This window comes from Agelaius tricolor, unplaced genomic scaffold (assembly GCF_023055355.1).
Source record: "Agelaius tricolor isolate 1412-34295 unplaced genomic scaffold, bAgeTri1.0.p SCAF_22, whole genome shotgun sequence".
Lineage (NCBI taxonomy): Eukaryota > Metazoa > Chordata > Aves > Passeriformes > Icteridae > Agelaius > Agelaius tricolor.
The window spans coordinates 7,220,026-7,246,748 of NW_027269282.1; the positions used below are offsets into that span (position 1 = coordinate 7,220,026).

General features: G+C 37.8%; 1 protein-coding gene across 4 annotated transcripts in view; it reads left to right on the forward strand.

Moving 5' to 3' along the window:
- The window catches only part of ATRNL1 (attractin like 1), a 432,739-nt gene that overhangs the window by 325,164 nt on the left and 80,852 nt on the right, over window positions 1–26,723 (forward strand). Inside the window, exon 28 of one of the 4 annotated variants that reach the window (XM_071445976.1) lies at window positions 20,170–22,064. The exons of the other annotated variants lie outside the window; for them this stretch is intronic. Coding sequence (XP_071302077.1) covers window positions 20,170–20,229 — 60 coding nt within the window. The 3' untranslated portion in view covers window positions 20,230–22,064. Of the gene's footprint in view, window positions 1–20,169; window positions 22,065–26,723 lie in introns of those variants that run through there. 4 annotated transcript variants of the gene reach the window in all.

Sequence of the window (26,723 nt, forward strand, 5' to 3'; positions counted from 1 at the left end):
ATTTCAAGTTGTAGGAATCAGAAGGAATAAAATATACCCTTCTGAATGTGTTTAAATGTCATTTTATGTGCAGAAAAGAGCATTATCCAATGACTCACAAATATAATTTATGTTTTGCAACACCGAGCACACAAATGCAGGATGATCTTTAAGATCACCACTAAATACACCAAGAGTCACTGACATGACTTTAGCAGTGAGATCCAGTGAGATCATTTCCCTCTGGGCATATGGATGCTGTAAAGTGTGTCTTTCTTGGTCATTTATTTTTCATGGAGGAAATATTGAATATATATGTGTGTGTATATATATATAAATATTACCACTTTCTTATAAATTGTCAGACAAACATGAAATATAATCTCCAAAGCCAACTGTCATGTACTTCTGTGTACTTTCAGGCTTTGATCATGAATGTTATTTGAATTGCTTTCTCCCATCACTTGTTGAAGTCAAGGCAGAGTTGCACCAGGTCCTAATGCAGTACAATATACATCCTCCAGTGTACCATTAGAAGGAAAGTAGTTAAATACTCTACTTAACTCTGTTGGTTTATTGAGGAATAGTGGATTTGTGTGTATGGTTAAATACAGAGTAAGTGCAGAAATATACTTTTTTTAAATGGAAAAAATGTATTCGTTTTCCCATTTTCCTGCCCATTACCTAATTAAATGGTAGGAGAGCAGCTACAATCTGAATATTTGATTTTTTTTTTCCTCCAGAAGAGTTAAAGCATCTCTTTTCATTCTGTTAGGACTTTCATGAACAATATTCATTGAAATGGCAGCAATGTGCAGCATGTTTTGATCTAGCAACAGTTTATAACCAGTTTGCAACCACCTTGCAAAATAAATAGCTAAAGAAGTGTTTAAAGTAACTAATCCAGATGTCTGTCTCATTAATGACATTTGATTTTGTGAAGATGTAATAGCTCAAGGTGAAAAGGAAGTTAGAGAACTGAAAGGAATTCTCAGACAGTGTAGGTACACGTGCACTACACACAGCCATTGGCATCCACAGTTGGAAATGGCAGAAATCCAATATATTTAGTGTGTGATGTCATGCTTTGGGTTTGGCTTTTTTTTTTTTACACATTCATTTGGGCTTGAATTTATGTGAGAGGGCAAAGTCAGAGAAACTTGTGTAGGATTTGGGATGAAGGATAGGGGAGTTTGTGAAAGTCTGCCAACCACCTAATATTTCAGGAACATTATTGATCTAATCCAAAAAACTTATATATCTTGTAATACTTGGAATTGGCTTTGTTCCAAAAAGTTCTACTGTGCAAGATGAGGAAAAAAAAATAGATAAAAGTTTGATTACAGACTTTAGGCATGTTTTAGATATGCCATCTTAGCCACTGAGTATCTTGAGGATAAGGTCTAAAACCTTGAATTTATATTCTTTAGAAAGCCAGCACAGAAAGCAAAGGGTAGAGCTGATGTTTTTGCAGCAATCTTTATAATAGCTCTTGCTGCTGAGGTGTGCTCTATTACTCTGTTTCAGACAGTTTTTCAAAGGACTTAAAATGTCCAAGTGTATCACAGAACTGAAGCTGCCATTAAGAGGTGAAAGTAGTGCAATCAACTCATTATGAGGGGCAACAATTTTAAATCAGCTGGGAAAGTCAGAAAGCATTATTCAGAAGTGCTTAAGGAGAAAGCATTACATGGAAGTGGTTAATGAGAGCTGGGACTGAAGGAGAAATTCAAAAGCTCTTCTCTACAATGGGTTATAATTGATCATTGCATGGTACAGCTGTGTAATTGTAGGGTCTTCCCCCTGCTCACCTGTCTGTCCATCTTCAACTAACCAGCTTTTCTGTAGTAGGCAGATCTCCTCTGAGCACCATTCTGTTCAACATCATGATCATTGAGTCTGTTGCAAGGTGAGCACTTGTGACAGACAAATGCAGCTATTTGGTAGCTGGGTATTTACAGCACTAGAGATCATCTTCTCATCAGCTGTTTTAGAGACTTCACATTAATAGGGCCAGGGAACTGATCCTTGTTGGGAGAGCTCATGTTAAGCTGAAATTCAATATTTTCAGTTACTGAATTTGAGTTAGGCAGTAAATCTAATCTTTAGAAAATAGCATTCATCATGCACAATAGAATCATAGATAACTTAGGTTGGAAGGAATCTTTTGTAATCATACATCAGTCAAAGAGACTGGGGAGGAGCCAAACCCTTGAGCACAATTAAACCCCGCTATGGTGAGATTGTTTAGGGCCCTGTTTGATGGGGTTATGAATATTATTAAGGAAGCTGATTCTGAAAACTCACTGAGTCCTGTTCAAATGTTCAGCTACTCTGTGACAAGCCTTTACTAATATCTCACCAGAACCTCCCTTCTTGAAATTTCTTTTTACTGCCCATTTTCTTATTCTTGTGAGAAAAGGATAGAATTACCAGAGTCAGCAAGAGACCCCAACTTAGGTTTCTCCTTGGACCGAACAAATCCCTTACTACCAGACTTTTCTTCTAATGCTTAGGCCACCTCTATCTCATTGTTTTGTTTGCAAAGATACAATGGAAGATTTTTTTGAGTTTTGCTAAAGTCAAAGTTAACACCATCCAGCCTTGTCTTTCTCTGAGTCTGTCACACCATTTCCAAAATTTACCAGGTCAGTGGGGCAAACTTTGTCTTTCAGAAATCCGTGCTGGCTGTTCCTTGCCAAATTCTTGTCCTTCACATGCCTGGACAGGGCTTTTAGGGGGATTTCTTTCATAGTCTTTCTTCTTACCAGTCAAAGATGGCAGCATCTTCTCAATGACATTGCCCAGTTCCCAGTATCCCTGCTGCTCCTGGGGACTTGTCTATATCCAATTTAAGTGATTCCCCAGCTCATTTCTCTGCTAACTCAACCACATGTAAAACATGAGCAAAAACCAAAATCTGTATTGCTCAGGATTTCAGGTTCTTTTGTGTATGTGGAAAAGAGTTGGCTGTAAAGTTCTTGCAAGAGCTGGAGAAGTTTTGATGTTAATTTAATTAAAGAACTGCTATAAAGGCACTTCAGTAGCATCATGTAAGAATGCTCAGTGTCTGTTTTTCTGCTGATACTGGCAAGAAATATTTACCAATTCTTTCTCTTATGCTAGCCCCTAAATTCCTTTCCTTTTTTTCCTGGCCTTTATATTTTAGTAGTTGCAATGTGTACCTTTGTATACTATACAGTGTTTTTTAAAAAATGTGTTTAAATTTTGGCAGTGCATGTGCAGTTACAAAACACTGTTGGGAGTTTTAACCTATTTGTGTAGTGAGAGAAGTTTGGGGTGGGGTTTTTTTTGATTTTTTTTTTTTTAGTTTTACAAGCTTTGTGGTAAATTAGGCACAGTTCAAAATGATACTAGCCCAGAAAAGTTTACTGAAGCTCAGAGCCCAATAAACATGACATTTGCAGAAGATCTTTTTGTGGAGCAATCATTGACCATAGAAAGCATCCCAAATATGGGTAGGGAAGGAAAAGTTTTTTGGTTTTTTTTTGGTTTTTTTTTTTAATGCAAGATGCCTTGGCTGTAGTTCAATTTAAAGATAAGGGGAACTATACTAAAGCTGTGTTCTGTACTGTACAAATTGGTAATGCTCTTTTAGTTCTTCAAAAAAGAAACTAAAGAGAAAGTAGATTTCAGGTGCCTATTACAAAGATTCTGCATCTGATTTTGTTTGATTTTTTTTTCTTTTCTTGGTGTTATGTCAATTATAGTCTTCATATTTGTGTTTGATAGCTGCATTGTAGGAGACTCCAGTGTTAAAAATAATCTCTTTTAAGGGCGTCCTAGGATTTCTTTGCTACTATCTTCTCTGAAATACCCTGACCTCTCTTCTTAATTGTAATAAAATTTTATGTAAATAGATGGTACCTTCTTTTTGGAATAGGTGCATTCATTTGACTAATTAAAAAGTCTCAATTCCATCATAAAGGCACCATCTTCTTTCAGTGATTTGTTGATACAGTTCAGTCTGTGAGAGTCTAGGCTGTGTATTTTAGGTCAACAGGTGTGCTAACAAATACAATTGATAGAGATTATATTATTCAGATGTGTGTAGGGTGTCTTAGTAATGGCTCTGGTTTTCCAAGAGAGGTGATGGAATTGTGAGCTCCCAGGTGTTGTGGAGTGAATCATCCAAAATACCTTTCTCCTAAGCATATTAGATTACTGAGGCATATGGACAGAACAGTCAGTGTGATAAGAATATGCTTTCATTGCTTTCACAACAGATGTGGTTATGGAGCCTGACCTCTAGTTTAGAGTATCCTTGTAATCAACATCTCTTCATTTCAACTCTTTCTTCTCTTTCAACTCTTCCAACAGATAAACCATGTTCCATGACAATCTTTGTGACATGTTAACTTGTAGTTTGCAAATAATGTAATGCGTGTCCTAATCTTTCAAGCATGTTCACATTGCAGTCCTGTCCTTTGGAGTAAAATTCAGAACAAACAATTTTATAGTTGGTTGTACTATGGCAGAATTTACTAACAGAACTACTTGTGTGATTGTTGTATCTGGTTTTTGGGAGAAAACCCTTAAGTATGTGATATAAAACAGCTTTTGAAATTGGAGGAGTGGTTATCTTGGAAAGTGAATCCACAGTGTTGTATAGAAATACTTGAACCTGCAAACTGAGAAACTGTCCTCTATCTGTGATGTGATGTTCCTAATGCAGATTCTGATCTACTTTTACAGATATTTTAATCCACAGTGAATGTGACACTGAAGTTATTAAGTGTTGGTATTGGTACCCCGTTCCTTAGCTGGAAATGTCAGTTAAGACAGTGCATTAATAACTATGAGGTACATGGTGAATCTTTTAAAATTTGTATTCAGAAATTCCCTGTCACTAGTTTAATGAAATCATAAGCAACTTGAAGTCAATGTGACACAAGAAATGATACTCAAATGTCTCATCTCTAATGAATGACAGTAATTAGCCATATTTCAAGGAAAAGATAATATATCACAGATAAGGAAGTTCATATTTCATAAAGTGCCCATTATGGGAGATGTAGGGCCAAATGAACTCTTATGTTACACTCTATATAAGCTCTTCTGTCACAGAATATAATATTAAAATGATCATTCTAAGGTAAGTTTTAAGATGGAGAAAACTTTTGAAAATTGATAGCTTTAGTGAACAGTCAAGAGTATATATATTTATATATATTTATTTTTATAAGGACTAGTGGAATACTCATTGGAATTAAAAGCAGTTTGGTTCACCTCTGGTCATTTCCACAGTGACTCAAACTGTGCCAGCTTTGTCTTTTTAAGAAGGCTAAAAATAAAACAATTGTTCTCAAGTATCTAAAAGTCCTTTGCTGCTTATAAAGCCTAGCATGCATCACTGACCCTGTGATATGGGGGCTTGGAAATGAGCTATGGAATGAGGCTTCCCACATTGAGTGGAGAATCCAGATCTTTCTCTTCCATGTTACAGTGGTGAGGTGCAATAGGCTGTAGCTGATTGATACCAGAATTTAAATCATCCCAATATCTAAAACTGGGAGTATTGGGTAAATAAAACTGTTTCAATTTACCCATCATAAATAAAAGGGTGGAAAGCTGGGAAATTATTATCAATGGAGTGGGTAAAAGCTGTGACTTAATCCAAACCCTGCCCATTGCAGGAGCTGCACTAACTTATAGAGACATCTACTAGAAAGCAGCAGAAAGGGGGACCTCAGTGTACCTGCCCTTTTTGCAAAGTGTTCCCACTCTGACCACAAAATGTGTGTGTGAGTGAGAAAAGTGGTGCATGTTGGAGGGGATGGATCCCAAGAAGGCTGTGGAGCAGCTTTTGTCCCAGTGCTGGGAACCTGCACACAGGTGAGGTGTCATGTGGATGAAGTCTATGGCTGTCAGCTTGAAAAGGTGGCCACAAACCAGCTTGTGCTGCTTTGTGCAGGAGTGAGGCATCCTCTCACCTTAAAGCACACAATGGAGGCTCGTTCACAGGAAAAAACAGATGGTGACCCTCTTTAATTTCTCATGTGAAAATGTTTGTGATTTTGTGTCTCAGTTTAGGATTTTGTGTTCAAACTCTAGATTAAAAAGCAGAATTGGTGCATACCTATGTTCAAGAGCATCTTACTGAAAACAGTCAAGCCTGTTTCTGCATGTGGTGCTTTAGCAATTGTCTGCTAGGAATCTCACACTTAAGTGGAATAAAGGGGGAAGAGTATCAATATTTCTAGCATTCTGAAATCTCTTAAAGTTCATAAGACTTTGTTCTTATGTTTTTGTTCTTATGTTATGACTTTGTTCTTTGTTCCTCTGACTCTGAGGAGAAAACTCAACTTTTTTCCTTTTTTTAAGTATTTTTCAACCTGTTTCCATAAAGATGATCAGTAGAGTCTTCTGTAGAAATATAGGTTTCTTATAAAAATTAATGCATGAAATTCAATTTCCTCATAAATTTCAATACTTTTGAAACACACGTTATATTTGAAAAGATATGTAAGTTTCTTCAGCAGTACTTGAAATGGAGTCATAGGTATTTCTACAGGTGACAGACTCAGAGTCAGAGTAGCAATTTGGAAGGAATAAAAGATGTACTGTGGACTGGAACAAATATTCCTGTTGTATGAATACTATCTGAAGCATCCCATTGATGTGTTTGCATGTTCAGAGAAAATTAACACCGTTACAGTTCATTTTCCTTCCTTACAATGTGTAGCTGAGTTATCACTGTTCTAAGGGTGTGGCTTCAAAAGTGCTTGAAATGATTGCAACGCTCCAGATTGTCTAAAGTGTCATAATTAACAAAGTGAGGTTAATCCAGTATTATCTTAGAGTAATTTTTATAAACAGAGAAGTGTCTGTGGGGTATGGAGTCAGGCTCCCTGAAGTGTGAATGTGCTTTTGCTGATTGATGGCTTTGCATAATTTAAGTAGTAAAATCTTTACAATGCAGATGAGAACCTTTGAGGGAAAGCAAATATTATCGTATTTCAGTAGCCTTGTAGCCATTTAAAACATTCCATAGTAAATGACGTTTATTTCATGTTTAGGTTTAGAAATGCTTCTTATGTGTTAGTAGATATCCATCCCACTTTACACACAGAAATACTGACAGAGAAAAATTGGAAGCAAGCCCAGGTTTTTTTGCTCCTTATCCAGTGACCTACTCATAAGTGACAGTATTTATATTGGTCCTTCCCATCTAGATATGGCTTTCAGCCTAAGAGAGGCAGTAAAATATAGCCCAGTAATTACTGCAGCTTCTCCTAAAAATACAAGGCTTAACTAGAATTCATTCAGAAATATGTTGTCAATTTTAAAAATGCAAAATAAAGTGTTGGGATACATTTCTCCCAGAAGATTTTGCTATTGTAATGCCTATTGCTGTAGTAGTCCATTTTTAGATGCCTGACTCAGAACTGAATCCAGAGCCATGTGTGGAGCAGAGCCAAGGGGGAATACTGAAAAGGGATGCCTCTTCAAAAGTACCTCAAACACAGCAGAAAGCTGATTCTGTCAAATCAGGATTTACATCTGAAAATGATCTCCTGGAGTTGTGCTTGTGCTTCTGCTCTCAAAAATCAGTGGATGGCTGCTGTGTTTCCCCTTTGTGCAGTGCCTCAGACAGTCCCTGAAAAGAAGAGATGGGTGTGCCAGGCCGTCATCAGCCAGCAGGGAGAGAATCATTTCTGTGACCCAAATGTGAGGCTATAGGGTGCTCTTGTCATTTTCTGCCATAACTGTGACTCTGCTATTGTAGAGAAAAGGGTTCTTGAACTCAACAAATTTGGTGGAAAAATGCCGTGTGACCTCAGCTGCTGTCCTGGGAGACAGAAGATGGGGATGGCTTTTATAATCTCTGCACTGAGTGATGTCCAAGCCTTTAATCCAGTTATACTGAAGTAATGTGGAGTTCATGAATTGCCCTTCAACTCAGAATCAAAAACTTTGTGTCTCTCTAAAAATAGAATAGAAATAGGTTACAAAACTGTACTTTGACCAGGTTTAATTAATCCTGAATTTTTCATTGTTCCATAGGAAAGTTGAGGAGAAGAATGTTTACTTTTGTTTTCCTGCATGTACTTCTGTAAGAGAGAAACACTGAAGTCATTAACTATTTTTAGACTCCAGTAAATTCTGAATGCGTGCAAGTTTCTTTGTGTACCAACAAGAATTTATTTGTTTTGGACTTAGGTATCAGTAAAATAACAGTTGTTTGCTTTTTGGTTTTGTTGTGTTGGGGCTTTTTTTTTCCTAGTCTTCCAGTGGTTAATACTTTTCACCTGTTTTTATGGTCTATTTAAAATCATGCCTTAACTTGAGCTGTCATAAATTTAAGAGCCACTTAAAGTTGTCTTGCCTTCATCCATTACGTCTCAGAGTCTTCAGCTTTTACTGGTACTTGCAGATTTTGATTTAATAGTCTTTTAAAAGTTGTTCAGTAAAGCAAATAGAGTTCTTGACACTTCAAAGCATATTTCCAGTTTATTCTGGAGCTCTTCTCTGAATGCACTGCAATTCCCCATTTTCTCTCTACTTTGTGGACCAGTGCCGGTACCAAAGGATGAAATCTGAGAGTTGATCATAAACTGCTGTGGATTTTTTAAGGCTTCATTCTTGGTAAGGTTCTGGTCAAAAATCATCATAATTTTACAAATCTATGTAAAAGCAGCCCTGCATTGTTGCTGCTGTTTCCCAGCTCCCCCTTAGGAATAAAGGCATTCTGTGTTTAGGTAGGACCTTGCTTTCAGCTGTGTTGTGATGCATACATCTTCCTTAACATTGTACAGAGTGTCCATCAATGGTAAATAACAATTTCATACAGATCAATGTCATTTATAATGTGAAAGCTTTATTAGAAAGACTTTATTCCCATGTAATGATTTAAGTAATGGCTTGTATGTGCTCAAGTATCAGTTGTTATAGGATGGCAATAGAAATAGTAGCTTTTACTTCATCACAAGTACAATTTGTTATAACCTGCCTGTATTTTGATGTATACTCCTATTTGGATCAGTCAGTTCTGGTGCTGAACTGAAAGTAAGATCCACTCATAGGTTTTCAGTCATGTGCTAATGCCTTGCAACTTTGAAATATGACCTTTTTTTATTCTGTTGCTGTAGCAGTTTAACTAATGAAGTATGAACATATTTCTTTACAGAAAATTTCTTCAAAACAATTTCAAAACTGAAGCAGTAAGTAGTTTTTTCTAAGTTCCCAACATACTGAGGGGGTGGGGAGTACATTTTAAATTTATTAAGCTATTATCTAGATTTACTGAATATAGATAATTTTCTTTTGACCTCGTGTGTTTATAATAAATTTATAAACTCATAACTGAGCCTCTTGCTAGAAGGAAAATGTCAAATACCATATTTCCCCCTGCCTTTCAGCTATCAAACTCTTGCTGACAGGTGAGAATAACCATTTGATTCATGTCAGCAGAGATTTCTGAGGTGTTAGCTTGGGTAATGATCCTAAATTAAATCTCTGATTACCTCCTCATTTGTGTCACTGTAGCTGTGAATCCGGAAAATCCATTTAATGTTCTTGGGGAGGGAAATATCAGACTTTAGAAAAGAAGATTTCTGAGTTGAAGTAAAATGTCATGTTATTAGTCTGACTTGAAACTAGAGTTAAAATAGTTCCTCGCTTAGGAAGATGTTTTGAGTGATTTCTGATAAACAGTGGTGCTGCTGTAGCACTGCTTATGTGCTGTTCAATTTTTAACTAGGTTGGTCAACATCTGTGTTCAGCCTGCAGCATCTTCCCAGTGGAAGCTCAGTCTGTAGCTCTAGGACAGGCTTAGTCCATGGATTACTTTTTGCTAACAGAAATGATTTATAGAAGCTCCCATAAGGAGAGAAGTCATGAGGCAAAGCACAGACAGCTTTTCATGCTGTAAGGGAGAAGATAGGAAGTAAGAGTCTGACCTATTTTTGAGATGGCATTTCAAAGCTTTTGCTGTTGGACCTCTTATTTTATTAAAATAATTTATGTTACTAAAGGAAAGTTGAAAGGGATTTCTAAATATTTTAGTTTATTGCTGCTTGTTTGCAAGTGTGGTTGATCTTCCTTGAAGTCTCAGATTGCAGGAGAGTGTTAATACAGTGGTGATGTTGAAATGTGATCTGCCTTGACTAACAAGCATGCTGCACACTGATGTGAGGTACCTGCAGTAAGTGCATGAAGCTGGGAGGAACTTTTACACTCAGTGGTGTTTGACAGCTGTCAGTACAAGGTGCTGGGCTCTGTCAGATTCCTATTGCAGATGTGCTGGAGCATTGATTTGTTTCAATGCCTTGTTTGCAAAGTAAAGAAAAGAAAGGCTGATTGTATTTCCAGGCATGTATATTTACAGTGGTAGGCACGGACTGATATGGTTTCTGGATGTAAAGCTTTATGCAGATTCATAAACTCTTAAATTAGTATGCCATCTCACTTTTTCATTGTAGTGTAACTGCATGTTTTTATTTGGGCATTGCAACTGAAATTCAGTGACTGTTGAAAATCTGGAAGGGAAGGTATTTCCATAGTATTAAATTATTTCTAGCTGGCAGCTTCCTCAGAGCCTTTAAGAAATTGATGTTTTGCATAATTTTTCAAAGGCTCCAAATAAGCTACTTTTTGCTTAACTTTCCTTGTTCCCAGGTGCCATCAAATACCCTATAACACTTCAGAGAGAGGATGGAGAAAGCACGGGCTGAACTAAACCCATCCTGTGGCCCAAACCAGAGGACTTTAGTGTCCTTTCAGTCTGCTGTGAGCCTTCTCTGCATTTTCCTCTTCAGCATCTGGACATCAAACTCTCCAGATGTCCTGAAGTGTATTAAGTACTTCCACAGAGTGTTTTGGCTGAGTCAGCCAGAAGCAACAGAGGACACTGCATCCATGCCAGTGTTATTAAAAGCACAGATTCAAGTCTAATACTGCAGCAGTAGGCAGCCATTTGTAATGAAACATGCTGCCAGTGGGAAGAACAGGGGTGTCTGGATGGTAAATAACATTGCTAAATATTTTCCAAGTAGTCAATGGCAAAATTGAGTTACAGTCTGCTTTAAATTATTTACAGAAGAATTTAAATTTGCAAACTTATTACAGCAGCAAGCTGCTGCTTCTAACAACACTCAAGTTCTTGAAAATTCAATGCTAAAATGAGTTATTACAAGTGAGTTAGCTGTCTGAAATTAAATTAGGTGATAAACAATCCATTTCTCTGCAGTAAATTGGCATTCATGACAACTAGTTATAGTATGCACCTGAACCCATTATTCTTGGCACTTCATAAAGTTTCAATTGATAGCAATTTGTATTGACAGACTCTTATTGAATATAATTCTCAACAGAAACTAGCTAATCAATTAATTAATCCTAGTGTTACTCAAGTTTGTTTTTGTGTTGCTCCATCATTCAGAAAATTAACTGTTAACATTGTTTACAATTAATATAACTTAAACACTTTAGTTTTCATTGGCTGAATTACCAAGCTTAGACTAATTAAGTAAGCATTAAAGCCTTCTGTATTACTAGCAAAACTGAAAATTATGCATGCTAAATTGAAAAACACACAACAAAAAATGATTCTATAATACATATCATTATGCAGGATTTCAAAACAGAATGTTTAGTCTTGCATTTCCTCTTGAAAGCTGCTTGGCTGCGTGTGAAAAGTCCTAGCCTCTTCTGAATTGACTTGAGGGAGTAATCATCAGCAATATTATGATGAAAAGCACCATCAGATCATGTTCTTCTAAGGCTATCTAATAACTATTTGCATCTTCCCTCACATATAAATAAGGCTTTCTTAGAATTCAGTGTTGGAAAGGAGCAAATCCCTCCCACTGCCAGCTGATTCTGGACAGATGCTCTAGGATGTGACTGCAGTGACAGTGCAGAGAATGCCAGGACTGATCCGCTTGGAGCCCCCTTGGAGTGAAAGAGTTGCTCTCTCTTCCCTGGAGAGCTGGGGCCTGCTCGCCTGCCTCTGACTGCAGCAGCAGAACCTGCATGAACTATTTCGATTTGTGTTGACAAACAGTTAATTACATAATATTAAACTCTTAAATTCCATTAGATGCACTCTTGTCTTATTAAACCTGAGTCCTGGCCCAGAGCCCTGCTTTGCCCATGTGAACACAGCCTTCCTCTTGCAAATTAGGAGAGTGGCCCTACCCACCTTTATATGAATAAAAGCATTTCTTTCATGGTAAGAAGTAGAACTTTCTGCTTCTGAGAGAGCTCTAGATTTAAAAACTAATATTAGTCTTGTCTAGGTGGCAATCAGGAGGGCTATATGTTTTATTTAAGTCCATTAGTAACATTTGTGCATGGTTCTTTTTACCTCTGGTTTTCTTCAGCAGTTTGTACTGAGTGTTCTGATTTTGGAAGCTTTTTCAAATATCTTAATGATGTATGGTGTGTGGTGGGTGCCTCTTTACTTGGTCACTGAATAACTGAATACAGTACAAGAATTTTAGCAGTTGAATAAGGTCCTTTTCATCTTATGAGTCATGGTTTCAGGAAAGTGAAAAGCACACAGAAGTCATCCAAATGCCTGCTTGCTTCTTGTGGGACTGGCTGGAGGAGAAGCTGGAAGGAAATCTGGGCTTTGTATCAGAGCAAGAGGTGCGGTGGTAGTTGAGCTGCCTCAGAAGGAATGCCCCAAATGTCTTTTCCTTTGTTGCTTCCTTACCTTGGAAACAATCAGGGATTCTCTCAAAATCACTCCCATTGTCTCCTAATTACTGGCTACTAGATTGAGCCTGAGAGATGTCGGACACATCTCTTTGATATACTAATATAATATTAAGGTAGAGGACTTTTTATTTTTCTGGTAGATAATTTAATCTAAATCAGAATCTGACCTGTGGGGATGAAGGAAGCCTAACATGAAATGCTACAAAATTTCTGGTGCGTGCTTTTTTCAGACCTCTTTTAACACAGGAGGGCTAGGATGTGATAAATCAGTTTAGATACTGAAGAACTTGATTGGGATACTCAATTTTACTATAATAGTCTAATCTAAAATACTCAGTCCTTTTCAGCTGCTCTATACTCTTTCAAAATTGCTCCTAACAAGGACAATCTCCAAAAATGGGACATTTGAGACAAGTTAATGGTGCTATAGCTACTCAGGATAACCATTACCGAAGAGTAGCATTCCTGCCTAAGCACAGGGCTGGATTCAGTGAATAGTATCAAAGGTGTTCTCTAGCAACTCAGAGAGACTTGAAAAGAAAGAGATATTTACCATTTGAGATGTGCAGTTAGACAAAACCACAGGTTTAAAATAGCCCACAACTTCAATGTAGAAAGAAATGCAAAGTGAAAGAAAGGTTAACCTAGTTTTCAAGTTCCCTTCTGCTTAGATTTTGCATCAAGTTAAACTCCAGGAATTGAGACTTACCTTATTCTGACTTAATTTCACTTTCAACATCAATTCTTTGATATTTTTATCAATGCCTACTCCACTTAGTTTGCTCAAAGACAACCTCATTACACTGATTCCCTCACTTTCTCTCAAAAAATTTTCATGCAATTAGATGCTTGCCTTTAAGTTACCAAGTGTGATGGTATAGTGCTGCATTGAAATATGTATCCTGCATAACTTAACTTGTGTGGAAGTTTGACTTGCCTTATTGATAAGTTAGATTTAAGTGCTCAGCAAGACCATTAGCAATTTCTCTGTAATTATGTGAAAAGTTAAAATAACATGAGGAAAGGACACAGAATCAGGCTTTTTAGTATGACAGGGGAAATGGAAGTGATGAAAATAAGATTTCTCTGGGAAATCTTAAAAAAAAAAAAAGCTGGGAAGAAAATGAAAATATTTTTGATTCATTTATGTTCTTTGTCAACAATCTAATCACTTCAATGTTTAACTGTAGTTTTTGGAAAGAACTGCTGTTCTTTTTGGAAAGAAAGGATAATGTATCTGAGTATGGATAGATGGGGGTAAACTAGCTGGGGTTTTGTTGGGGTTTGTGCTTGGTTTTGCTTTTTGTTGTTGTTGTTTTTAAAGAACACTGCTGCCTTCCCTGCCAAGACCCAAGACTTTCTAGCCTTGAGAAACTTGAGCAATCAAAGGCTGTTGCTCAGATCACCTAACCCAACTCCAGCCTGCCAAGGTGAAGGCACGTCCCTGAGCTGTTCTTTGGCACAATTTTGCCCATTTTTACCTGTTGCCAAGTCTCAATTCCGCTGTGGGAGAGGAAGCAGCTGTATTGGAATATCTTTGCAAGTCTCTTTCATCCTGGCAAAGAGACACAGTTGACTCCATTAGTGATAAACATTAGAACACTGTGTGCCTTTTACTTCAGAAGCTTTTGGCCTTCAAGGTTGCATATTTATTTCTAATCAATTAAGAAAAATTGAAAGAATCAGGAAAAGCCATATATATTGCATGCAGAGATGATATCATAAGTTACTGTGTCTTTTATTTACTGGGTTATTTGGAATACATGTACAAAGACACAAAGCTTGCTGCCATTTATCATTCACTGCCAAATTAGTCTCTGCAAATAAAGCAACTGGGGGAGGGCAACTTGATGGACAGGGAAGAATCCAGCTAAAAGTGACTTCTCTTGGGAAAAAAATTATTTACTGCTAACAAAGATTTTTTTTTTTTGGTTCTTTTTCTTAATTGTGACTCGAGTTTTGTGATGCATAGCATCACAAATGGCAAATCTACTTCCTGAGATGGCATTGAGAGCAATCAGATTGGTGACAGGGAGGAGGCAAGGAATAAAAATAACATTGAGAGCAGCAGATTATCTTAATAAAAGCATATGCAGTCATAAGGAAAGTTAGGTCTTCTGCTTTGGATTAAATTAGTGATTGCAAGGTTACTGATCCCCTACTAAGTGAAAATGTTCTGCCTTCTGTCTGATGTCCCCGTTCCTGAGCAGACCTGCCACTGCAGGATGAAAGGATACCTTAAAGTTTGCAACACCTTGCTTAGTTCCATCACCTTTATTTTATTTTATGTTCTTGTATTTAAGCCAGACCAGAATCTCACTCCAAATTTTCACCTTATTTAAATGAAGAATGGTTTCCTCCCACTCCAAGAGTGCTATATAAGCACAAATATTTTCAAGCAATAACATCTCAAAGAACAGAACTACTTTCTTCTTCATGTTGTGTTATCTGACCTTTCATTGGCATGCCAGTTTAATTAATGGTGCATAATTGCATCCCACTGCTGACAAAAAGCTGCAATGTTGTTTGCTTTTGTTAGTCAGGGCCAATTATCTGTAAAGTCACCCTTTTGAATTTTCTACAATCAGTCATCACCAGTGTACATAAAAAAAGAAAGCTATTTCATCAAAAGGTGGATTTCTCTCACCCCACAGTTGTGTACATAAATACAGCAGTGTCCTTTCTGTCATTTTTTTACCTCAAATATGTGATGATTGACAAAGACTCACTGGAGCAGGGTATTGAGTCTTCCTAGAGAAACTGTTCTCTCTAAATTTGAAATTTGAAACTTACCACTAGGTGAGTTCCTTCTTTTAATTAAGGTATTTCTCAATGGGAAACTATGTGTTGTGTTGCTACAAGAACTTGAAGTTTAGAAGGGACCCCCTGAAGGTCTCAGCTTCTCTCTGGGCCACAGAACTGCCTTGACTTTTTGTCTCTCTCTGCATATATCCACTGTCTTTTTTGATAGAAACCTAAATTTCTTCTGGATGTCAGGATTTATCTTTATACTAATACACATCAAGCCTTTTGACTCAAGAAACAATGAGCAGTTCCTAGTCTAAAAAGCTTGATGCAAGATAAGAAAAAAGTATTCTTTGTATCACATAGTTTACCTGTAAACTTATTCTTAACAGATCATTTTGACTTACTGGACTGGTTTCATTTACATTCAATTAAAAAAAAAAAACCAAACAGAATTTTATTAAGGTGAGTAGATAATTATAACTGTAACAATGTTGAGATCATTACTAGCTGTACATGTGTATAAGATTTGGCAGATTTTTCCCTTCAAAAACAGCATTTCTCTTTGTTTGTTTCAGTGTTATCTGTTTAAAGATAAAGAGCTGAAAAGAAAAGGCTACAGATAAAGAAACCTGGACTTAAGAAAAGTTGAACATTGTTAGAAGTGGATGATGTGTCAGAAGTGGTCTTTTAAAAATAAGTCTGTATCTGTATTTTGTGCAGAGCAAAATACAGAATGCCTCAAAGTAGAGCTGCAGAAATGTTAGATCTTAATGTAAGTGTTGGAAAGACTTCTACAGTCACTGTCAGTCAGCCTGTGACCTGCTCAGGGTCTAAGCAGAGCAATGACCACAATTGATCATCCCTCCTTGAAATGAATACAGTAAATTCAGGCGTGGAATGTGATCTAGTGAGGGAATGTGGTACTTTTGTTCTTCTCAAATAAAAGTGAGCAATATAATCTGACTGCAAGTAAGATCTATACCCCTCAGTAGAAGAACACATCAAAGGTTTTTATGGCTAGTCCAGTTAATTGGACTATTCTAAAAATCTGTATATCAGTCAACAGGCAAGTCTGTCCTTTAGCAGCATAATAACTGGTGAAAAGTGTAAGTTTGGGTATTTGATCCTCTGTAAAACATTTGTAGGCTCCTTAACTACTGAAAAAAATCTTAGTGGAAGTTCATCAGAGCAACAGAGCACTGGAGTGTTTAAATTACTCATCACATGGGAGCAGTAAGAGGACTCCCATGATCAGCCTGCTTGCAAAACTGCTTGCATGCTTTCCTTCATTTCCTCTTCCTACACTTTTCTAACACTTGGGTGGATGTTGCATGTGCATTTTTGAGCCATGGGGTGAGGGCAGAGAGCAGAAGGGTGTCTGGCAGTTCAGTAACACAAACTGTGCAAAAAAGATTCTTTTGTGGTGCTGTGACATCTTGTGAAAGAGCTATTAAAGCCTCTGCTGCTCTAACCAAACATGACAATAGGCAAATGTCCCAATGCTGAGAATGCTAGAGTCAAAGCAGGGCCTTAGAGCAGGTCAATTATTTCAATTATCTGGAATTCATGATGAAAAGCAGCAGCAGCCTTCAGGAAATATGCAAGAGTCTGGCAAATGCTTGATCAGTTATGACAGTGGCTGCCAAATTTCACATCCCATCAGGTTTTTGCAAAGGGAGAGCTTGGAGCACGTGGAATATTTTAGTTACCTTTGCTCCATCACAGCACAGCTCTCAGGAGATCCAACAGGCCACCAATTGCTCAGGTATGGCATCACTGGCAAAAAACACATGGCAATAAGCAATCACAGGGTAGGCAGAGGGGGAGTGCATGGAGCAGATGGATTGCTTCAATTATTTGGGCCCCTTGATGAATAAGAACTTGAACTGCCATCAGCAGATCCTGTGGCAGGCAAGTAATAACTGCACTGCTATGACATAATTTAAAAATCTGGTGTGCTTTAAGTATTTCAACAGCTGTAAAGCTCAGATTTGTCTTAGCACTGGCTTGACCCACAGCCACCTCCAGTGCTGAAGGGGGAACACTGAGAAAATTGTTTGTGAGTGCTTCCAAGTACTTCATGGCATTTCACAGTTTGTTTTTACACTGCAGGGAGAACACTGACCCAGCACCAAGCTTGTTGTTGGCACCTTTCGATTTTATTGTTTTTCAGAAGTCAGCTGGGGAAAACTAAGGACTATTTAATGTCAGTGCCAGGACAGAGACCAAAAGCTTAGATCTGGTTATGAATAAATTTAGGAAGGCCTTAGCATCCAGAAAATGATCCTTACTTGTATGTTATACTAGGTTCAAAATCTGATAGGCCTCAAATTTGTTGTGAAAAATTATTTAGGAGCATGCTCTCTTATTTTGCCTTCAGTCTTCCTTCAGCCTGTTGCTAACACAGTCTACTTTAATTTCTCTTTTGAAATTTATTTTGATGTTAAAACAAGCTTATGATTTTTGGTATTACAATAAGGTACATGGAACCTTATATCACTATCCCCTTTCAGCTAGAAGTTTATTATTGACTCTGGTGCACAGAAATCTAGTTTACACGTTAAAAGCGAAAGAACAAAGAATACTAAAGAATTAATAAACTTTAAAAACCAAATCCCATTTGAGTTTTTTTAGATCTAAAATCTGGTATCTGTTTTGGTTGAGCCTTGAAGACAGAATAGAGTCAATAGGAAGCTTCTGTTTGAGTTAGTATGACTTGTTAACATCTTTCAAAAAGTTAATGTTATAAAAGATTTCTAAACCCTTCAGTGCCTTTAAATTCACCTCAGTACCTTTTTCCTCCCCATCATCTTGCTTTAACATAATGAGGGGTATTGATTACATTCCATCCAAAGAAAAAGTAATCGTCATAAATATCCTTTATCTGACCTATTTTCCATTGCAGGGGAAATGGCTTCTAATTTGAGATCAAGAAATTACTTTTGATAGGAACAAATATCACAAACTGATGCAGAATTTTGTGCTTTTTCTCAATTTCCTACTGGTTTGAAATCTGCAAAGTACCAAACACTTGTTGCTGCTGGTCATTCCCACCCAAAATTGTCTAGAAGTTACTGAGATGACCTTCCTGCCTGCTTTCACATCTTTAGTGTAATGAGTGGCATTTTAATGGCATTCAAGTGGTCACCTCTTGAGATTGGCTTTCCTTTTTTTTCTTCCCTTCCTTTACTATTCTGACCAAACAGTGTTAACTCAGAGTAGTTCAAAATCAAGTATAGATCTAAGCTCTTGCACAGTCTGCTCTTCTGTTCAGATCAGGTTTGTGTCTGCCCCTGTGAGTCAGAATGGTAATACTTACACAGTTGCCATGAAAATTGAGGACTTTAAAATATTAGGGTTGAATTATACTTTTTCTCACTTGTGATTCACTTAGCTAAGACAGGAGCATGTTTCATGCTTTTCTTGTAACCATCAAAACTTGTCGTTTTCTTTGGAGTGAGTTTTTTTAATGGAAGTCCTTCAGAAGCTACAGATACAGAAGTAATAAAATTAATTATTTAAAGTCTTGTAGAAAAATAGCAAAAACTGAACACATTGCTTTTAAGGAAAAGGTTTTGTGGTGTTTTGTTTCTTTTTTAACAACATGCTGAAGATTGACTCTCCTCCAGTTAGGTCTTTTCATGCTGTTAGAACAAGGCACAATTGAGCCTTTATTTTAGAAACAGTTTATGACTGTGTCTGGCAGGGTGCTGCAATTGCAGAAGCTTGGTGACATCCAAAAAAGAAGAAATAAAACTGAAGTTACAACGGCTTTAGGTGAAAGAGGGGTAGGAAGAGAAGTGAAGAATAAAAAAATAATATAGCAAAGAACTGGAGAATTAATTAGGCTGAAAAGGATCAGGAGATCCCAAATGGGCAGAGAGACTCTGGAGACCAAAACAGAGTTGTGAGTGATGCTGAGAGGAAGGCCAAGACTAAAATCTTATAGGGCCTCATGGAATTGAAAAGAAGAGTAGCAGGGACAGGCTACCTGAAGAGAAAAACAACAGAAGGAAAAAAAGAAGAGGTTAATAGATGACTCTGGAAAAATATTTTTAAAAAATTATGGAAAGGATTGGAAAACATATATATATATAAAAGAATCTGGAGGAAATGTAAGGAAATGAGCTAGATGATGTGGAATAACAATGGACAGGTGAAAGAATGGTATTTGTTTGAAACCAAGATTAGCTTGCACCTTTTTTATTTTAGACAGTCACAAGTTACAATTGCAGGGTTTTGCTTTGTGTTCTATGGCATAATCAGGCCCCACTAAATAACTGGCTTGTTTCCTCCCAGAAAAAACTTTACTTCTTCCTAGTCCAGTAAAGCAATTTAAGTGGATACAAAACTTCCTCATATTCTAGAGCTTTATATTCAAAGTACTTTGTACTTGTGTAATACACTGATAGGATCTTATATCACAATTCTTATCCCCTTAGAAATATTGTCCCAGGAAAGCCAACAGGTAGTATTTTTAAACAGCTGTCAGCACAGGGGAAAAAATATTGTGTTTATATGTGTGGTTTTCCAGAAAGCCTATTTCACCTTGGGAACACTTAGCTAGAGAGTTGACCAAAACTAAACCTCCAAAAACCATAGAAAAATGTTTCAATGTGCTGTGGTTTTAATTGAAATACCTCTGCATCCATTTTTCACCTTCGACACAATGCTCTCATACAGTGGTCCTAGAGATAAAGCCATTGAAGATTGTATTTGAAGGAATGAAGATAGTTTTTATTGGTGTTCTTTTAGGATCGGCCACAAGGACTGAATAATGCTCCCAAAGAAATACGTTTGGATGAAGATGACTGAACATGCAGATCCAAAGGCCTTTTAGGATATGGTGAACCTTTGGCCTTGGATGAAGAATGTTCTTGGATGAAAGAACTCCAGCTGAAAGACTTTGTCTTTGCCTTTTGCCTTGCAAAGATATGAAAGACAGAAAGGAAGCAAAGATTTGCAGCTGAATTCTTGCAGGGTGCAGTTAAGTGGCTGACACTGGCACACAGCCAGCCTCCCTCAGTACTGTGGAATGTCACGTGCTTGTACCCCTTACCTGTCTCCTGGGACTCCCCAAAAAGCCTCTCACACATTTTTATGGGTTTTTTTGCCTTTTTTTTTTTTTTTTTTTTTGAAAGTTATATTAGTAAATTTTAATTACATAGTTTCTGCAAAGATGTTAGCACCTCTGGGGTTTCTGTATGTCATGTGTAGCTCTAAAATGCAGAAAATATTTATGCTTGGTTGATCAGATTGTACCATGCTTGTACCTGCAACTGAACAGGCAGTTAACTAATAATCTTAGCTTTTCTTCATGGCTAATGACTTGCCTAAGTTTAAAATGGCAAGAGTTCAGTACCTCAGTCAATGAGCTGACATTCACAATGTGGTCAGCCACAGCTGCCTGGGCATTCTAACAGATTTCTACCTTGAACCTCTGTGTTAAGTCAATAGGAGGATATCTTTGTACATTTCCTGACTAAATATTCAATACTTGAAACTTGATTATACATTTAATTATTTCACCTCCTGAAGTGTCCTTATTTTCACTTTATTATAAATTGCAGCTCTGTTAGACCAGTTATGTTTAATATCTTAGGATGACTTGAACCACAGTGTTTGCTAAGGTTGACCTTCAAAGTGTGTCTGTATAAAGACACGTTGCCTAACCACATTGGTTGCCAAAGTAATTCTGCTAATGTGTAAAAAAAATTACTGCATACAGAGAAATACTGTACCAAAGTTAAAGGGCTCACTTTGCCTTTGTCTTTCCTTGAATCAGTCCATGTGGAGAGAGGTTTAGTGATTTTCACTGTCCTGGGTAATTTTGTAATTCTCCTGTTGTCACACCAAACCCCACATCGCAGTACCTTTTGTGCCATCTAGGCTTGCTTAGTAGGTCTGCAAGACTTGACAGTGTCTCTGTTCTAAATGTGACCCCAAGCTCATGTAGTCACCACAATTGTCAAAGGACAGACCTGAACAGAAACTCTTTCATCAAAAAGTGCATCCTCCTCCAGGGTAGCTTAGGTGAGCCTAGACTTCCCAGAGAAGGATGTATTAATTCTCCTGAATATGCTCTGCCACTTAAAATTTTTCTTCATCAGCTATTTTTTTTTCTTTCCCTCCCAGCTGGTCTAGTTTTACAAATGCAGTTCTAGAAGCTGTTTTTAGCCAAGGAGACTTTTCCATATGATGATATGGACAACTGCCTCTTACCAGCCCTTAGTTTTTTACCTGAAGAACTGAGAGCCAACAGCCTGTCTTCAACTTGTGGCTTTGCTTGCTTTTCTCCTTGTGTCTCCCTGTGTCTCTTCCTCTCTCCCTCTTATCTGACCTTAACTGTTCATACAAATCGTGCATGGCTACTGGAAATGCCAGCTACTGCAGGTTTTCTTTGCTGGGCTGAATAATACAAAATAATTCCTGTTGAGATACATGTGTGTGTGTTTGTGTGTGCAAAGTGTTAACATAAGCTGCTACCAACTTGTAAAAATGCATTGAGACTACTGGAATGTGTGTATACATAAAGAAAGCTGGAACATGAGATAACTAGGTGCTGGACAGTTAAACTGCATTGTTTATCATTGGTTATTAATGTACTGATGCTGTTTTCTTACTGACCAAATAAAAGAAACCCTTACCAATGCTTTGCTGTTGAGTAGTGTGTGTGTGGCAAAGAGGACCAGGGTATTTCTCAAACATAAGACAAAATACCAGGAGATATGTCTGGCTTGACCAAAGAAATGTGTTTTTACAGTGATCATGCCCAAACCCAAGTCAGTAATCAATTAACTTGAAATTGTGTGAACTTAAGTTCTCCTTTCCATTGGCCACCATTAAAACTGTGCAGCATTTCTGATTTTGAAAATTTCATCCATGTCAGATAATATTTTTGTGTGCCTCTGCAGCTTTTCCCAAGACTGGGGCTTCCTCTGTTTCTGGGCCAGTATTTACTCATTTTACAGAGTTATTTTCTGTGTAGTTGTAGTGAACACTTTGCTGAAGATATGAAGTGGAAAAGTTTGCTGGGCAGGTATGTGGCTTTCAGTCCAGCTCAGTGCTTTGTTCCTCTGATGCTGGAGCTACCATGCTGTGTTATAGATGTGTTGCTGCTCCCAAAAGGTGAATAACAGACAGAATTAGACCACAAGATGTTTCCTTTTCCATGTGTTTTCCAGATATTCCTCATATCCACCTTTTTTCATCTTGTTCTAAGCATCAGTAGTGCTGTTGTGTTGGCAAAATGATGTTGTGTGTTTACCTCCTTGGTCACTTGTGTAGCTTCATCTCACTTGGATAGAAATTCTCATGCTTATTTACTACTACTCTACATAATTAAGAGTACTGTAAATCCATGCTATAATTCTGAAGGAACACTAGAAAAATAATTCCTAGATAATTTGCATGTGAGGATCTCCCCTTGTATTTCCCATTTGGGGGATGTGCTCAGAAGTTCTTTACTTCAATCAGCTCTGATAGGTCTATCTTCACATAGAAGGGACATGATAAAAAGGTCTTCTAATAGATCTTCTTTTTTTGTTTGTTTGTTTTTAGTTTGTTTTTTTTTTTTTTTGGCGGGGGGGAGGAGTGGGTATGTAAAGAATCTCCCTTTTGACTTTAAATCTGAACTTCTGTGCTTGACTCTTGGTTAGGAGATGATGCAAGATGAGACTCGTTTTTCGTCTAAAAGCATTGAGCCAACCTTAAACAAATTTATATGGGGGCTTTCTTTTTGCTCCTGTTTTGTTCTGTTTGCTTTTGTTTCTCAAAGACAAGTGCAAGGGGTGACGTATCTACTCCACACAGAGTAGATGCTTGGTATTGGGGATTCATTTATCATGAAGACAAAACATAACAAGATCCTGAGGCTGAGCCTGAAAGTCAGAGAATTTGATCAGGAAAGATGATGCACATTTTCAGAAGCCAAAGTATTTTATTATTGGAATGCATCATTCAGGGAATATGATACATTTTCCATTAGTGGAAGTCTTTGATCAAAACTGCATCTCTTTCTAAAAGAGGAGCTGCCTCAAGAGCAAGCAGCTGAGCTTGATGCAGAAATTATTGAATGAGGGAGATTTGCCCTTTTCTTTATGCAGGATGAGTCAGATATGGGTGCCATAATGCCACAGGTAGTAGTAGTTATTGTATAAAAGATTAGACTTTTTCTACAGAGGCGGCACGTGGAAAAAATTGTTTCAAGAGAGCCTAAAGCAACTGCACCTTGTGCTGCTGGCATCAGAGGATGTGTATGACAAATAGTAAAGTTAATTTTAAGGGTAACCTTGTGTGCATGTGATCTCAGTAATGTCTGATGAAGCAGATGGATGCCTTCATGAAGGCTGAAGACTTGGAAAAAAATTTGCAACAGCTTTTGTCTTCACAGGTCAGAACTATGTGTTCACAGGGTAATGTTACTGTGGAATTTCTTCTTTGGTGCCTGAAACAGTTACCCTGAAAAACTTGGCGGCTCTAGGTCCTTTTCAGGCTGAAGGGTTTAACTGTAGGTGTCAGGAGAGGGACACAGCTACCATGACAATGCCAATGTTGTGAGTATGACACAGTCCCTCACTTGCTGCTGGGGCACTGTGGTTGCCAGTGGACAGAAGTGCAGTAGGACTAAAAAGTCTTGGCAGACTGGAAATTAGGACACCAACCTCTGCTGGCAAGCAGAGAGTAAGAGATTTTGCTTCTGGAGCTATTTTTTTTTTTAGGGGAGGTTTATTTGGGGTTTTTTGTTCGTTTTTCTTTCGGTTCAGTATTTGGTGTGGAGGAAGCTGCTCCCCAGGCTTGGGCCATGCTTTGTCTGAAGTGACAGCTGAGACCTACAGCTGTGGCACCCATGCTCCAAGAAAAGGCTAAATTGCCTGGACTTCAGCTGGATGTGTTCACTGGACTCTCACTAAGTAGAACTCTGCTATCACATGATGCCTGTTGCAGGATTGAGTCACAGCATCATCACCACCAGTGCTGGACTGCAAACATGTTACAGCCCTGGACCCTGCATGAGCTTAATGCTGGACAGAACAACTCCCTTTGGAAATGATGGTTTTAAATTAGCCAAATTACAGAATCACTCTTGCAAACTGAGATGTCTTATGAATGTTTGTGTGCAATCACAGCCTTCCCATTGTGGCATCTTATTCTTCATAGTTCTTTTTACTGGAGGTAGTTAATGACAATCTTTCTACAATCTACAGAGCCTACTTCATAAATTAGGCTATTTTCAAATTTTGTTTTTTACAGTTATCTTCATATAATTTCCAGTTGTTTTCCACAATTTCAGAGATGATCTAGAGGTGTTTTTCTGCTCTGGGTAATAATTATTTTTCTTTCCTGAAGGTATGTAGTGGTCACTGATCCCCAGACCTTATCTTGCTTTTTTTTTTTTTCTCTTCTGTGTGTTTGTGTGTCTGACCTGTGCAGAGACAACTGAAACTGGAAAACTTTTGCAATAATCTTTTGTCTTTGTGGAACAGAAAACTTTTTTAGGCTTCAGAGATTATGTTAGTATGTTACAGGCCTTTCCCTTAACCTTCTCCCATGATTTTGACCTCATTTAATTAATATCTTGGGGTTGATTTTTTAAGCAGTGTTGTTACTTACCCTTAATCTCTTTAGCTTCACTTTTCCAGCATCAGCTTTTAGAGAAGAGATATCAGAGAAATCACCAGTTATAACTTTTTTTGTAATAATCTCTTGTCCTGCTAGATCTCTTTTCCTTCCTGGAGAAGTTGGTACCTGCTTTTACTGTGTGTATTTTTGTTGTGGAAGTCTGTTACTGTAAATGTGGTCACACGATGAACTTTTATTGGTAAATGTCCAATACTCCTCCTTCTGATAGGAGCAGCCACTCTGCTTTCATGAGCTGCTATCACTATGTGATGTGGGAGGAAGGGGAGAGAGGGAAAGAGCAAAAGGACCTGCAGGGGATAATTTTCCTTTGGGATTGAGGGAAAGATTTTCCTTCACCACATTAACAGGTGTGCTTTGAGAGCCTGAGAGAGGCAATTGGCTCCTGGAGAGTTTCTGCAGGCAAAACATGACCTGTGCAAGGCTCTTAACACCAGGACCAAACACGGCAGCTCTGCCAGGCTCATTGTCCCTTTCTTCTCTTGTCCCACGTGGTCCTGGCATGTCACAGCCAGCTGTGAAGGCAAATTCTTATAGGGGGTGTGAGACCAGGCTGCAGTTCTGGAATTGGTCTGTAATTCTTCTCCTTTGTGTGTTGAGCTTGGTAACAAGCCATGCTCCCTCCTGGTTATTGAAATGTCACATTTTGACACTTCTCCTTTGTAATGAACTTTCGTATTCTCTTGCTCTTCAACAATGCTTCTAAAATCTTTAAGCTTCCAACCCCTTAACATTGTATGAGAAGTTCTTAGCTATGGTAAAATAGGTATGTGCTTCAGAGCCTTACAGATGACTTTGTCTTGCTCCTTCCTAGCAAGAAGGGTAAAGTGTAGCTTTTAAAAGAGCAGAAGTCAAACTTGAATATTGTGATTTTTTTTTTTTTCCCCAGGCACAGTAAAGTGTTCAGTGTTACAGTTTAGTGTTATCTGGAAGATTTGCATGGGGTCTTGAAGGGCACTATAAAGTTAACATGAAAATTTAGAGAAAGCATATGTCCACATAAATTCTATCCCAACTTCTCCATGGAAGTTTTTACCTAATTTTCAGGAATTGTTCTAGCAATTTAAGCATTACTTTTGAATTTTCTGAGGTGAGATGCCAGAGGAAGACTCTGTGTTATTTTATGTCTCAACTTAGATCTTGCATAGCAGGATTTTTATAGATGTGAGCATGAAAACAAGATGTGAAGTGCTTTAATGACCATGACTTAGCAGATGTCGCTTTTCTCTCCTCAAGAAAACCACCTTCAAAATTCATTGTTCAGGACTGAAATGCAAACATTTTTGTGATCCCTTTTTTCCCCCCATTTTTCTCTTTCATCCCCTCACCCCCACCCCAGCCCCAAGATTTCATTGCCTTCTCACAAGAATATTTACTTTGTGTAAAGCATCCACAAGAAGAGAGGCTAGAAGTGGTAGTCAAGTGATTGGCTTCATTTTGTACCAAGTCATACACAATTTAGTTTTCAGATAACACAAGAAAAACTGCCAACAAGCCCAAAATGCAATATAAGTTGTCAAAAAGCTGACACTCTAAATACCAGAAAATATTAACATCTATTGTCAAGAAAAATACAAAGTATGAATCACTCCATCTCTGTGACACATTTCAAAACTGCTACACACAGCACAAACTATAGTGTTTGATGCTATCAGGGATAATAGTACTTG